General features: G+C 40.2%; 1 protein-coding gene across 3 annotated transcripts; it reads right to left on the bottom strand.

Annotated features, from left to right (window-relative positions):
- Positions 1-777: 777 nt before the first annotated feature.
- Positions 778-14971, bottom strand: LOC109898462 (transmembrane protein 51). 3 transcript variants are annotated; one of them, XM_020493448.2, is made up of 4 exons: positions 14694-14963; positions 13920-14120; positions 3712-4192; positions 778-2946 (listed from the first exon to the last, which is right to left on the bottom strand). In XM_020493448.2, the coding sequence occupies exons 3-4, from the start codon at positions 4095-4097 to the stop codon at positions 2523-2525; spliced, it is 810 nt and encodes a 269-aa protein (XP_020349037.1). In that variant the 5' UTR covers positions 4098-4192; positions 13920-14120; positions 14694-14963; the 3' UTR covers positions 778-2522. The 3 variants fall into 3 exon arrangements, with proteins under 3 accessions (XP_020349037.1, XP_031643383.1, XP_020349030.1); XM_031787523.1 differs by lacking the exon at positions 14694-14963 and adding an exon at positions 14213-14615; XM_020493441.2 differs by lacking the exon at positions 13920-14120 and having other exon boundaries at positions 14694-14971.
- Between the last annotated feature and the right edge of the window lie 840 nt (positions 14972-15811).

The raw sequence follows: 15811 nt of genomic DNA on the forward strand, positions 1-15811 counted from the left end.
CCAATTGGAAAACCTTTTGCAACAAAAACTAGCGTTTCAATGGTCAAATTCAGGTAGGTCCCTCCCCGTTACGTTCTGCTTGCTTCCGTTTAGTTCTTGAACGGTAAACAGTTACCGTTGGAAGACAGAATGAGTACACACCAGGACGATGTTCAGTAACCAAATGTTGAACGGTACAGATATGCAACGAATAGAGCCGCGTCGATTCTTTATTATACGGCATAGGCACGTTTGTTCCTCATAGCGTATTACTATCTGAACATTCCAAAACGTTGGGTCTTGCTGAACGCACCCCAGTTTGATGACAAGATTTTGTGGATTTTTTCCCTTGGTGACGCTCTACACAATATATAACCAGGGGGTATTCACTAAACCGATGTTTTGCAACAGAAAACTTTTACTCCAAACGGAAAAAGTTTCGCAACGAAAACGATCGTTTCTATTATAAACATGCACGTAGTTCCTGGCCTATTACATTCCGTTTGGGTTTTAAATGGTCTCCGTTGCAAGACGTAATGAATCCATTCCCTGGGCTGTTTCCCCGGTTTGACGGCATGGTCAGGAATAAACCTGCACCCAGTCGTTCACTTTATGTGGGTTCATTAAAATACCACTAGAGGGTGCTAAAATATAATTTAATAAGAGCCGGAAAAATAGGAAGCCATAGGAATTTATGGCAATGTAAAAAAAAAAGACAGTCTTACTATATAACCGTAGGCTAAAGAACATTCTGGGCAACATATTGTTTGTTTACACATGTAACATGAATTAATGTGAGAAGGTCAAGATTGAAATATTTAATGTTCAGTGTGAGATTGTGATGCATCTTTAATCCATACAACAAACAACTCAGTCAATTTTATTTCTCAAGAATCCCAAAATAATGATTTGCACGTTAAAATAAATACATTGATATCTAACATTTTTAAAAACAGACAATTACCCCAATACCTTTCATGACTTATTTAAATTTGTGTCAATACAGAAACAAGCGCATACACGCAAACCAACTCTACAGACCAGAGGTCATTCATACAGTGTTATCTATTGAATTTGGTCACCTACACTAAGTACATATACAGTACACCCCCCCTAATTTTTTAAAACTAGGATAGTCAGTTAAGAACAAATTCTTATTTACAATGACGGCCTACCCCTGCCAAACCCTAATCTGGACGACACTGGGCCAATTGTGAGCCGACCTATGGGACTCCCAATCACGGCCGGTTGTGATACAGCCTGGAATCGAACCAGGGTCTGTAGTGATGCCTCTAGCACTGCAGTGCCTTAGACTGCTGCGCCACTCGGGAGCCCAATAGTTCCATTTTTTCTCCTAGTGTCAGAAGACAAAAAAGTATTTCATAAATAACTGCGGTTTAATTCTAAGAACATTATGCTTCTCCAATGATCTTCCCAAACATGGCTGTAGTTAGGTGAACTGGGTCAGTACTAGAAAGGTACATTCATTCACGGTCCACATAAGTAAAGACATCTTGAAGCAGTCTTATCAAAATGCTCTTAACTCTGTAAAAATGTGCATAGTTAATTAGATAAATTAGCAGAGATAAGTCTTAGTTTATTTGGACTCCAGGGTATTCTACCTGCTATTCCCTTGAATGTAAAGCTGACGAGCAACACTTATTCCCTTTCATTGTTGCTGCAGTTATAGAAAGTGGCCATTTTCATGATTCACATCCAATACTCTCCAAATATAAAATGTCAACATAAAGGTATTTAATTATTCCTTGGCTTCAGCATGTCCTCTACATAGTAGTACTATAAAACACATTCTCAAAAGTTGTGCCATCCTTTGTATAGACTGACATGAAACTACCATTTTCATAGGGCATTTGTTTCCAGTAGTCCATGAGCAATCACTGTGTGGGACAAACTGATGACATGGATCGTTTCCTAAAAGGCACATCTGCTGATACAATACAATTACCAAGGCACTGTTATGACACCATTTTATGCATTCCATCTGAAAAGGTTAAGGACATTTTCTGGATGTCAAGATGTATTTGTGCACAAGATAAGAACAAGATAGGTAATTATCTTCAAAACACAGCCACAGTGTTCTAAACAGATAATGGCATATTTATTCCAGGGCTTCTTTATGTGCACTAAGCAGATTTCAATAAACAAGATAGAGCAGAGAAACATCTTGATTCAAAGCAACAATGTCAGTGTCTTGGTCTCAGTGTGAAGGAAGAAGACTCCCAGCCAGGCCTCTGGACTCAAGGCCCGTGTATCCACAAAGTGTCTCAGAGTGGGAGATCTGAACTAGGATCAGCTTTGCCTTTCAGTTCATAATGAATAAGATTGCATGGACAGATCCTAGATCAACACTCCTACTCTGAGATGGTATGTGAGTTCAGGGCCTATATTCACAAAGCATCTGTTATAATGGTTCTGCTTTCCAAAAATTGTATTTATTATTAGTCCATCTGATCCAGCAATAGTGTTGTTTTACTCAACATTGAAAAACAATGCTTGTAGTCCTCCCAAGCCCGAGGTCGCTGTCAGAACTCAGGCATCTTGTCGTCATACTGTGGTGGTGGCGTGATGGGTTCAATGGTCACCTTCACATCAGTAGGGTTGCGGACCTTAAAACGGAAGTCCTTCAGATGGAGTTTCTCTGACTTGATTCTGCGTACCCTGAGCGGCCGTAGTATCCGTCTAGCCCGACTGCTGCTGCGGGTTGGGGGGTTGGCTGCAGTCGCGGGGGCGGGCTGGGGATCCAGGGCCGGAGTGGTGGGAGGAACCTCCTCTGAAGTAACTGCTCTTGGTCCCTCCCCCTCGTTTTCCACAGCACTGATGAGGTCTTCGTATGAAGGCAGCTGGGAGGTGCTGTGGCGTAAGTTGCTCTGGCGTATGGGGTACTGGCCACTGGTGACCGCCTCCTCATAGCTGGGCACATCGTAGGCTGGTGCTGGCTCCCCTGCACTACAAAAGAATGTACAGGGACAGCGGTTTAAAATAACATTTTAGCAATCATTTACATTTCATGTTTTTTTTAAGGATACTAGAAAAGCTAAGTACTGCTCCTTAACTGATCAGAATCACAAAAACATCCCTTGCCAGAACAATAAGAGCTTTTGTAATGATACGTCTCTGCTATTTTTGTAAACCTCACGAATGAGAGCCATTTGTAATGCAGGAAGTTGTAGCCACACCGGCCAGTAGTGGTAATAAGTGCACAGCGTTCAATGTTTATTTTTTCCTCTAATGGACTTTTATCCCTTAATTACTTTGTGGTATGTACTGGTATGAAATTTGGTGCTAGTTTTGAGAGGACAAAACATTAAGGACACCTGCTCTTTCCATGACATAGACTGACCAGGTGAATCCAGGTGAAAGCTATAATCCCTTATTGATGTCACTTGTTAAATCCACTTCAATCAGTGTAGAGGAAGGGGAGGAGACAGGTTAAATAAGGATTTTAAAGCCTTGAGACATGGATTGTGTATGTGTGCCATTCGGAGGGTGAGTAGGCAAGACAACTCAATATTAGGTAGGTGTTCTTAATGTTTTGTACACTCAGTGGAGATAGACTGGTGCTTTAACATTATCAATCAAAAGGGAGGCATGTTGCAGGCATCATCCTAGAAGTTATCTGGGTTAATAGTGAAAACAAAGCCTCTGAATCCCTTCTTGGATGATTAAAATAAGTTACTGTTAGTGATTATCTTAATTGTTTAAAGCACTCACATCTCTCTTGCCTCCCCAGCCACATGGTCCACAAAGGGGACCTGTGTCTCCTGTCCTCTTTGGCTCCCCCTCCTCTTGTTCCTCACCCCCAGGTAGATGGACAGCAGCAGCATGGCCACCCCCGCACCCACCAGCACATAGGCTATTGATGAGGTCTTCGCTGTTTCCCTGTCCTTCTCTCCATCCCCAGCATGGTCCACTGGTACAATAACACTGAAGTTGCCCGGAGCCTTGGTTGTCTGGGGAGCATCCCCGGGCACCACAGTCCACACGATCATGACGATACCCAGGGCTATGAGCCCCACCCCCAAGGCACACAGAGCATATGAGGAGCCGGACCGGCTGCCCCCATAGCCGGAGCTGTCTGGACCGCCACTGGAACACATCACCCCCCCCTACGTGGACCCACCAGAAGTGTCACACAATCAGATACAGCAGACTGGGGAGAGGAGGCTCAAGGGATGAACCCCGTAGACCTAATCTGCAATGTGGGAGAGAGGAAAGTTGTTTTCATATTAAGGAGCAGGAATGTAGCAGCACAATAAAACTGGCAAAGGCTCAGACTAGCTGAAATCAGATGACAAAGAACAACTTCCTGGAATAGACATAATGTGCCTAGGAAGGGGGCCAAAGCCAGAGAAGTTCATGGAGGGTCACATTAACCTACCTGCGTTTTAGTTATTCACAAATATATTTTACATGATAAAGAGCCGCTGGAATAGTGTCAATTAAAGAGAACTGAATTAATCATGTGAATGAGCCAATCATTGAGCAAAAAGCACCAGGAAATAATGTAGGCCTACAATACTATAATAGTGAAGTTCGAAGAAATTTTCAAAACTACAAAGTCCAAATTAAAGGCTAGCCCTGTGATTTGAAATCCATCCAAATGTATTGTTGGAGGTAGTGTGCATGGCAACGTAATATAGGCTCTTTCATGGTAATTTATCATTGTCCTGTCTTTAAATACTTCACTGTGTGAATGTGTTGGTATTTCGAGTGACAATATATTACCCAAACAATGTCCTGAACATTTCTTTGTGGGTCTAGCCCTCCTAAATCATGCTAAAACAACACTACACTTTGCTCAGGCTGTGTTGAGGTTGTATTACTATAGTATAACCAACAGAAGATTCTAAACTGCTGGCACTTCCATTTGTTTCTTTTCAGTTTACAACTAGAGCATTTCACATTGTAAATGGTAGATATTCACAAAATGACTGTCTCATAGTGATACCTCCATATCATGCTATGAGTCACTTAACGTGGATTCAGCAAACACTGACAGTACTTATTCCTTTTAGCTCCTAATGCAGCAAAGGGCCCCTAAACAAAAACTCAGATGGATCTCTAATCAAGACAACAACTTGTACTGGGAGTCTGCATATAATACCACTTTGGCCTAAGTGTGTAACCTATACATGTAATACCACTTTGGCCTAAGTGTGTAACCTATACATGTAATACCACTTTAAGTGTGTAACCTACAGCCTATGAAGTGTGCATAAATTTCTCATGAAGCATATATTTTGGGCTCCTGAGTCGAGCAGCGGTCTAAGGCACTGCATCTCAGTGCTAGAGGCGTCACTACAGACCCTGGTTCGATTCCAGTCTATCACAACCGAGTCCCATAGGGCGGCGCACAATTAGCCCAACGTCGTCCGGGTTTGGCCGCCATTGTAAATAAGACTTTGTTCTTAACTGACTTGCCTAGTTAAATAAAGGTTAAATAAAATAAATATTCCTGACATGCAATGTTTGGTGATAAGTGTATTCAACATTATAATATATGTCTTTGAATGCATAACTGTCTAAAAATACATGCATGCCATTCAGATGTACCTGTCAGCCAATATATTAAATGGTTTGACTTGTTGGATCACTAGAAGAGATGCTTCAGGTGGAAATAGAAGACCTTGGTGAAAAGTGTGAACAGCTTTACAGTGCAGGTCTAAATATGCACTGAAGACACTATCCAACAAAACCTTACACCTTAATGTGAAGGATGGCAGTTGAAGGCATGCACTGCACCTATCACGGAAAAGTATTGGCATGAACGTTATGGTACAGTGACAATATCAGAAGCATGAATGTATGAAAAAGCCTCCTATAGCAACAATGTGCTTGGTGAGCTTTCAAGGTGACAAGCAATCACATTACATTAAAGCAGCCGTTAAAGTATGGGTCGTGACACACGGACCTGTTAATGGTGGGTTGCGATGTGTCAAGAGTAAATGTAGAATTATTTAATTACTAATCATTAATTACTGGAAGTGATTTGGCCAAGTGCATCTGCGCTCTCTGCTTTAGCAGCGGTCTCTGCTCAGTTAGGAAGTTGCGTCGCGAGAGAGGTAGATGCCTGTGTGCTTCGCGGTTCACCAGATATTTTTTCTACAGTTTTCGTGAAGATCACACCGCGACACACACAACGCAGCCGATGATGCGCTGCCTGCCACTCGTCATTCCCACTCGCCATCACTCACCGCTGTTATCACATGGACTCATGCTAGCCACAAGGTCTGACTGAACTCAATTGTCATGAAACACATATACAGCGATGAGTTTCTCCCTCTTTCATACACATTTTATAACGAGGAGCGCACACAATGTGTTTAGTGCGGGGAAGTGCATAGTTGAGTCTCTCAAAACGAACAAATGAATAAAACGAGATGTCCTGACCCAACATCCACAGCATGGTGGTAAACCCAGAGAGTTCTTTCAGAACAGGGCAGAATGCTTCAGGAAACAGTGCTTCTGACAGTGGAAAAGTCAGCTAGCAAGGCATTGTTGTCATTTTATAAACAGGTAGTAAGCAGAAATAAGAAAGTACTAACTCTCATACACAGCTAATAGATAACATTCACCAAAGCTAGCTACTGATAGTGCAATCCTAGGAACAGTACAGAAGATGAAAAATGTTCAGAAAGTCTAGTTGGAACTGTTGCTGTTAAAATACATGTAATAAGGTTGTATTCTTAACTGGAATAAACTGATTGAAGCAAGATGCTGTTAGAGGCAAACACACACACAGTTCTGGGTTGTTCATCTTCAGCAGGAAGCGGTCTTCTGCCTGACTGAGAAAGCAGTAGATGTTCTGGTCCAGTTTGGCACCACAAACCTATGTGAGTCAGGGTTCTCAACTCTGACATACTTAAAAAAAAAAAACAAGTACAGAAACTAAATTTCAAGGCTGAGCATCACCTCAGAGTTGCACTGTCAAAAACAGAGCCCAAATACACATGAGAACTTCAACCAGCCACACACACACCTCTCATTGGGACTGTGTGTGTGTGTGTTTGTTTCCTGGTCTACATCTGTGTGATGTGATAAATCAGTTTATTCTAGTTGAGAATTAAAAATGATTTATTGTATTTTAACAGCACCAGTTCCAACCTAGACAGATATGTAAGAGTGTTTTTAAAATGGGGGAAAATAAACATGAATAGATATTTAATGTCATTGTTGTAGTCTAAACTGCATTTGTTTTAGGCATAAGGGCAATGAAAAGTACCAATATTTATTTATAGTTGCATATTTTCCTAAGCTTGGGTCCCAGGAAAACACAGAATCTCTCATTTGGGTGTCAGGCTGGAAAAGTTGAAGAACCCCTGCACTAAAGTCAGGTGCTCTACAACAAATACAGATGTTGCAAAAAAGTGCAGTCATAGTGCAAGATTCTGTACAACAACAGACTCAATGAGAATCTTCTATTATGCCAAGCCAGAGTCCCCTGTTTCAAGGCACTTAAACAGTAAGTTGGCGTGTGGCGCAAAAAAAAAAAAAAGTCACGTACACAGTTTCCAGCAGGTATAAAAGGTGCAGTGAAATGCTTACATGCTAGCTCCTTCAACACTAATCAAGTCAAAATTAAAACAAATAAAAAGTCATAACAGGAAAGTAGTATGCATAGTAATACAACTGATATGTACACAATAGGATATACACAGAGGACACAAAACATTAAGAACACCTGCTCATTCCATGACAGGCTGACCAGGTCAAAGCTATGATCAAAACATTAAGAACACCTGCTCATTCCATGACAGGCTGACCAGGTCAAAGCTATGATCCCTTATTGATGTCACTTGTTAAATGCACTTCAAAATCAGTGTAGAAGAGGAGACAGGTTAAAGAAGGATTTTTAAGCCTAGAGAAATTGAGAAATGGATTGTGTATGTGTGCCATTCAGAGGGTGAGTGGGCAAGACAAAAAATGTAAGTGCCTTTGAATGGGGTATAGTAATAGGCGTCATGAAAATGTCAGCCGGTGATTGTCACGCAAATAACTGCCGGTCTCACGGTAATAAACTGTTAATTAACATAAAACATTTAGCATCTCCTGGCTTCCTACAAGCCACTGATGCAGACCTTTGGAACCTCTACATTTTAAACAAGTCTAACAAATCTATGTAATATAGCCTACACCTTCACAATAAAGCCATTATTATTTTAGACAGGTCTAAAGAAACATGATATGAAGAAAATGTAGTCTATTTCAGAAGAACAGAATAGCATACTCCGAGTTGTCCTTATGTTAGGTCCTGACCTGGTTATGCCATATGGCTGTGGGCTAAACTAGTTCATTTACCAGGCAAGATTTGCTTTGAATTCCGTGGCATTATTTAATGTTATTTTATAGCATGAAGAACACAACTGAACATAGCTGAGTAAAATAGAAAGGCTATTTTCTCCAAACGATTTGAAGGAGTGCACCCATGCGGCTATTCTGCGCTGAGCGTTTAACAAAGAAACAGGTACTCTTACAATATATGCTTAGAGTTATTTATGGAACTGTAGTTGTGATGTTGGGCTACATACGTTTTGATTTTAATACATTCTAAGGCTGCATGATGCGACTAATGATGATTTTAAAATGTTGCATAAAAAAGGCATAAGCTCTGCTTTGTTTTTGCACAGGCCGTACACACTTCAGTCTCTCATTCAAAATTCGACAAGAACTTGATAATGCCTCGAATTTCCCGGCTGCATCCCCTTTGTGTGGCCGTAATGCCCCCTAAAAAAATCCAGGCCTATGGGCTATACTACATGAGGTTGAAAAATGTGTCTAAAAAAATAAATTTAAAAAAGCATGCTCTGTTTCTTGCCTTAACCTCTCTGGGATTGTTCGGGACGCTAGCGTCCCACCTCGCCAACAGCCAGTGAAATTGCAGGGCGCCAAATTCAAAACAACAGAAATCTCAATTAAAATTCCTCAACCATACAAGTATTGTACACCATTTTAAAAGATGCACGTCTTGTTAATCCAACCACAGTTTCCAATTTCAAAAAGGCTTTTCGGCAAAAGCAGAACATATCATTATGTTAGGTCAGTAACTAGTCACAGAAAGCATTCAGACATTTTCCAACCAAAGAGAGGTGTCACAAAAAACAGAAATATAGATACAATTAATCACTAACCTTTGACGATCTTCATCAGATGACACTCCCAGGACTCAATGTTACACAATACATGTATCTTTTGATCGATCAAGTTCATATTTATATCCAAAAACCTCAGTTTACATTGGCACCATGTTCAGAAATGCCTCCAAAACATCCGGAGAAATTGCAGAGAGCCACATCAAATAACAGAAATACTCATCATAAACTTTGATGAAAAATACATGTTTTACATAGAATTAAAGATAAACTTGTTCTTAATGCAACCGCTGTGTCAGATTTCAAAAAAGCTTTATGGCAAAAGCACAATAATCTGTGAACAGCGTTCAGCCACAAAAGCGAGCCATACAGTTACCCGCCAAATTGTGGAGTCAACAAAAGTCACAAGTAGCATTATAAATCTTCACTTACCTTTGCTGATCTTCGTCGGAACTAACTTCCAGGACTCCCACAAGAAATGTTTGTTTTGTTCGATTACGTCCATATTTATGTCCAAATACCTCCGTTTTGTTCGCACGTTTAGTTCACTATTCCAAAGGCACAATGCGCGAGCACAAAATCCAGACGAAAGGTCTGGGAGGTCAAGAGTTCCATTACAGTTTGTAGAAACATGTCAAACGATGTATACAATCAATCCTTAGGGTCTTTTCATAATACATTTTCAATAATATTCCAAACGGACAATAGAGTATTCATTACAGAGGAAAAAGAAGGCACAGCGCGCCCGCGCAGTAAACAACTGATTGGCCACAGCCTAGTCCACTCTTATTCGACCACCTTCCACAACAGAAGCCTCAAACAACTTTCTAAAGACTGTTGACATCTGCTGGAAGCCTTGGGAAGTGCAATCTGGCCCCATAGACACAGCATATTGGATAGGCAATCACTTAAATTAAACTACCAACCTCAGATTTCCCACTTCCTGGTTGGATTTGTCTCAGGTTTTCACCTGCCATATGAGTTCTGTTATACTCACAGACATCATTCAAACAGTTTTAGAAACTTCAGAGTGTTTTCTATCCAATACTACTAATGATATGCATATATTAGTGTAACAGTATAACTTTAGACCGTCCCCTCGCCCATACCCGGGCGTGAACCAGGGACCCTCTGCACACATCAACAACTGACACCCACGAAGCATCGTTACCCATCGCTCCACAAAGCCGCGGCCCTTGCAGAGCAAGGGGAACCACTACTTCAAGGTCTCAGAGCAAGTGACGTCACCGATTGAAACACTATTTAGCGCGAACCACCGCTAACTAAGCTAGCGTTTCACATCCGTTACATTAGCATCTGGGACAGAGTAGCAGGCAGTTTACTCTGGGCACCTTATTTCATCCAAACTACTCAATACTGCCCCCTTGTCACCAATAAGTTTAAAAAAATTCCAGAACATGATGTCATGGCTTTAGAAGCTTCTGATAATCTAATTGACATAATTTGAGTCAATTGGAAGTGTATCTGTGGATGTATTTCAAGGCCTCCCTTCAAACTCAGTGCCTCTTTATTTGACATCATAGAAAAATCTAAAGAAATCAGCCAAGACCTCAGAAAAAAAAATTGTAGACCTCCACAAGTCTGGTTCTTTCTTGGGAGCAATTTCAAAATCATACCGATCAGGAAGGAGATGCGTTCTGTCTCCTAGAGGTGTACTTTGGTACCCGAAACGTTTGATCCAAGTTAAATAATTTAAAGGCAATTCTACCAAATAGTAATTGAGTGCATGTAAAATTCTGACCCACTGGGAATGTGATGAAAGAAATAAAACATTCTCTCTACGATTATTCTGTCACTTCATGTTCTTAAAATAAAGTGGTGATCCTAACTGACCTAAGACAGGGAATTTTTACTAGGATTAAATGTCAGGAATTGTGAAAAACTGAGTTTAAATGTATTTGGCTATAGTGTATGTAAACTTCCAACTTCAACTGTATGTATGTATGTACGAACGATGCTGATTCATGATTTGACTGGCTGAGAAAAGCTGCCTACCGGTCTGTCTCTTCCCGACACATTCATTACTATTGGATAGCTGGTGATCAAATTTGAATATTGAAACAATGTTGCAAATGTCGGAGAGACAGACGGCAAGGTTTATACGAATCTAAGCTGTTGAAAACTAAATCTTAGTCTAAAAGAAATGTGAGAATTTCTATTGTGGAAATCAAGTTTATAAACTGCCTGGCTGGGCTGATGAGACAGTGGATTGCACAGTCAGATGGAACAGGGTAAATAGGCATTTTAACATCATAGATTTAGCCAGTGGTATCTTGTGGAATAGACAGAGGCTGAAATGGAGTTTTAACCAATCAGAATAACACCCAACTACAATGGAAATGGGACCATAGAGTGAACATGTTTTAGAGGCTACAGCTAGACAGAGACTCAAATCCCACACCTACATAGTTCAAACTCATTGGAAAACAGTATTCTGGTCAATGTACACAAAAAATACTTTACATGTTGAGGTAATTGATGTTTCCTATTGTGTAAATGGTAACAGGGTTTACATGTTTTAAGTCATCTGACTTCTTGGCACGTGTCACAGTCCCATGGGAATCCAGACTAAGCTGATTCCAGAGGTGACAGATGATAAATGACCTCTGTTATGACCACACAGAATGACAGAAAGAGAGAAATAGAAGAAAAGGACAGGAAACATTGCACAAACAAAACAATTAACCATTTGGTTGAGTAATTGTTTTTTGAAGCCCTGGTTCTTCAACAAAAATAGGCATATAGCCTACAGTGCCTTCAGAAACTATTCACACTGACTTTTTCCAGATTTTGTTGTGTTACTGCCGGAATTTAAAATGGATTACATTGAGATGTTGTCACTGGCCTACACACACACACACACACACACAATACTCCATAATGTCAAAGGGGAATGATGACATTTCAATTTTTATATATAAAAAAATAGTTAATAAATTAAACTGAAATGTCTTGAATCAATAAGTATCCAACCCCTTTGTTACGGCAAGCCTAACTAAGTTCAGGAGTAAAAATGTGCCTAACAAGTCACATAATAAGTTGCATGGACTCACTTTGTGCAATAATAGTGTTTGACATGATTTTTGAATGACTACATCTTCTCTGTACCCCACACATATAATTATCCCTCAGACGAGAAGTGCATTTCAAACACAGATTCAACCACAAAGACCAGGGAGGATTTCCAATGCCTCGTAAAGAAGGGCACCTATTAGTGGATGGGTAAAAAAAAAAAAAGCTGGCATTGAATATCCCTTTGAGCACAGTGAAGTTATTAATTACTTTGGATGGTGTATCAATACATCCAGTCGCGACAAAGATACAGGCGTCCTTCCTAACTCAGTTGCCGGAGAGGATGGAAACCGCTCAGGGATTTCACCATGAGGCCAATGGTAACTTTAGAACAGTTACAGAGATTAATGGCTGTGATAGGAGAAAACTGAGGATGGATCAACATTGTAGTTACTCCGCAATACTATACTAATTGACAGAGTGAAAAGGAAATACAAATATTCCAAAACATGCATCCTGTTTGCAACAAGGCACTTTTTATTTTATTTTAACTTTATTTAACTAGGCAAGTCAGTTAAGAACTAATTCTTATTTACAATGACGGCCTAGGAACAGTGGGTTAACTGCCTTGTTCAGGGGCAGAACGACAGATTTGTACCTTGTCAGCTCGGGGATTTGATCTAGCACCTTTTCGGTTACTGGCCCAATGCTCTAACCTCTAGGCGACCTTACAGTAATACTGTAAAACATTTCTCTAAGCAATTCACTTTTTGTCCTGAATAGAAACGTATGTTTGAGGCAAATCCAATAAAACACATTACCGAGTACCACTTCATATTTTCAAGCATAGCAGTGGCTGCATCATGTTATGGGTATGTTTATAATCGTTAAGGTCTTGGAAGTTTTTCAGGATAAAAAACTAAGCACAGGCAAGATCCTAGAGGAAAACCTGGTTGTCTGCTTTCTACCAGACATTGGGAGATTATTTCACCTTCAAACAGGACAATGACCTCAAACACAAGGCCAAATCTACACTGGAGTTGCTTACCAAGACAGTGAATGTTCCTATGTGGTGAGTTAAATCTGCTTGAAAACCAATGGCAAGACTCAAAAATGGTTGTCTAGCAGTAATCAACAACCAATTTGATAGACTATTGAAAATGAAATACATAAATATCTCATTTACATAAGTACTCACATGCCCGAGTCAAGTTAGTTAGAATCCCCTTTGGCATTGATTACAGCTGTGAGTCTTTCTGGGTAAGTCTCTAAGAGCTTTACACACCTGGATTGTACATTATTTGCCCATTTATACTTTCTAAATTCTTCAAGCTCTATCAAATTGGTTGTTGATCATCGCTAGACAACCATTTTCAAATCAAGCAGATTTTTTTTAAAGCCCTTTTAAAACAGGTTATGGTAGTAGGTGCCAGGCGCACCGGTTTGTCTCAAGAACTGCAACACTGCTGGGTTTGATGGTCAACAGTTCACTGTGTGTGTCAAGTATGGTCCACCATCCAAAGGACATCAAGCAAACTTGACACAACCTTGGGAAGCATTGGAGTCAACATTGTCCAGCTTTCGACACCTTGAGTCCACGCCTAATGTTACTGCTTAGTCCAAGGACCTTGCAAGTTCTGTTTAAAGGGTGAATTGGCTCTGGAAGACAAAACAGCCAAATACTCCATCTCAACATGAATTGATTCTCAATTGTGGTACAGTTCTTGAAACATAAATCCCTCTACTTCCATACCACATCGAAATAATTTAACAAATGCAAAACACACACACACTTACTGTACATGGTTTAAGCCATTTTTAACACAGTTGCAGCAGACAGTATTTTTCAGTGACACCTTTGTGGAGTCTCGGTCTTCCGTTTACACACGTGTTCGGAGATGCCGATAGCTAATTAGCACAGCTAGTCCACCATCTTCCATCCGATTTCTTTAAACGAGCGCTGTAACATGGACATATGGCCTCGTGGAAACCCTATCCCTATAAGAAAAGTGTTTATCAATTTAACTTTAAAAATATATATATTTCTCGATTATATGAAAAACAAGGTCCGTATGCTTCCAGAACCATACCTTAAACAATGCGTGTTAATGTTCAGACCGAGCGTCGCGCTTCCTTACAAAACACCCCCTTACAGAAGACGCCTTTTCCAATGACCCTTACTTTATGAAAAATGTAATCTAACAGACTCATTAAGGGCTAGCTTCTAAGGGGCATTTACACGATTTCACAGACTAATTAACTGTATTACATCATGATTAAATCAGACTACTACCAACTTAATGTATCAATTTGACTACAATTCTTCCTCCAGAATCGCAAAACAATGTATCGCTGCCAGCCATTTGAGCGAAGGTGTTTGTAGTGGGGAGGAACTGAAATCATGTTACAAACTCTGTGGCATTAGATCACTTGTAACTCTTGACATCTTGCCATAAGAACTGCAATTTTGTGTTATCAGATAACACGGCCTAATACTTCACAGATAATATAATAGTCAGTCTGAACACTGCTCAAACTGTCAAGGTGATTTGCAATTTGAGACGGCCTTACCTTATTCTTTCCAGCGGTGAACGCCCAATGACTTCCCTCCCAATCGAATACCTGATGTATCGCAGGTGTCTTCAAAATTATGATATTGCTACCCCAATATCCAGAATGTAATCCTGCTATTTACACAATCTGAAATATGTATTAACGTGTGTATTTCCCCCGATGGTAGTCTCTATAGAATTCAGGGAATATGTTAGACAGGAACTTTGTCCAACTTCCCCCCCTATTGTAAAGCGTTAACTCTTTGTTCCTTGGTCATAGAGCACGTAGTCTCACTTTTTATAAGGCAACCTGGTCTCATAGATGAGACGTAACATAGTAATCCGGGCCCGTCAAATCAGTGTATGTTACGTTTTGTATTTGGTATGGTTACATAAGACAGAAGGTTACTTAAGGGGAAAACGAAAGTAGGGTGGTTAGTCAGGGTGGATGGGTGAGCGTATAATGTGAAAGTCTAGTAACCCAAAGGTTGTGTGTTCAAATCTGATCACAGACAACTTCAGCATTTTAGATAATTAGCAACTTTGCTACTATTCAACTACTTAGCATGTTAGCTAAACCTAACCTTAATAACCTAACTCCTAACCGGCTAATAATGTTGGCTGGGAAGGAGCGAATGGAATTGGATCAACCACACAGAAACCATGTTTTTTAAAAATATATTTGCCATTCCTCTCCAGCCATTACCACAAGCCCGTCCTACCTAATCAAGGTGCCACCAACCCCCTGTATACTTTTCCCTAACGACTAGCTAACATTAGACACCTAGCTAACAGAAAATGAGAATTCGTAACATGTCATGCATTTGTACAGCCTGGATTCAAACCAGGGTGTCAGTAGTGACGCATCAAACACTGAGATGCAATTCCCCATCAAATTAAAATGAACTTGGATTGACAATTCTATTCCCCCAAATAGGCCTGTCTGAAAAGTTCCTGAGCAGACTAAATCCAAATGAAAATACAATTAGAACTACTCGATTTTCTTGTGCTCATAACAAACTGAAATAAAGTTAATTTTAGATAGCATTTATATATTTTATTATTGAGTACATTAAACACAAATGCTCCATAATGTAAACAAAAAATCTGCAATGCCACAATGTACATTATTACTTA

Source organism: Oncorhynchus kisutch, linkage group LG1, assembly GCF_002021735.2.
Source record: "Oncorhynchus kisutch isolate 150728-3 linkage group LG1, Okis_V2, whole genome shotgun sequence".
NCBI lineage: Eukaryota > Metazoa > Chordata > Actinopteri > Salmoniformes > Salmonidae > Oncorhynchus > Oncorhynchus kisutch.

Excerpts from the sequence above, each read along its gene's own strand:
- LOC109898462 (XM_020493441.2), bottom strand. The coding sequence starts at position 4,097 with ATGTGTTCCAGTGGCGGTCCAGACAGCTCCGGCTATGGGGGCAGCCGG. Across the intron at positions 2,947-3,711 it reads GCTGGGGAGGCAAGAGAGAT|TGCAGGGGAGCCAGCACCAG; the intron begins GTGAGTGCTTTA and ends ATTCTTTTGTAG.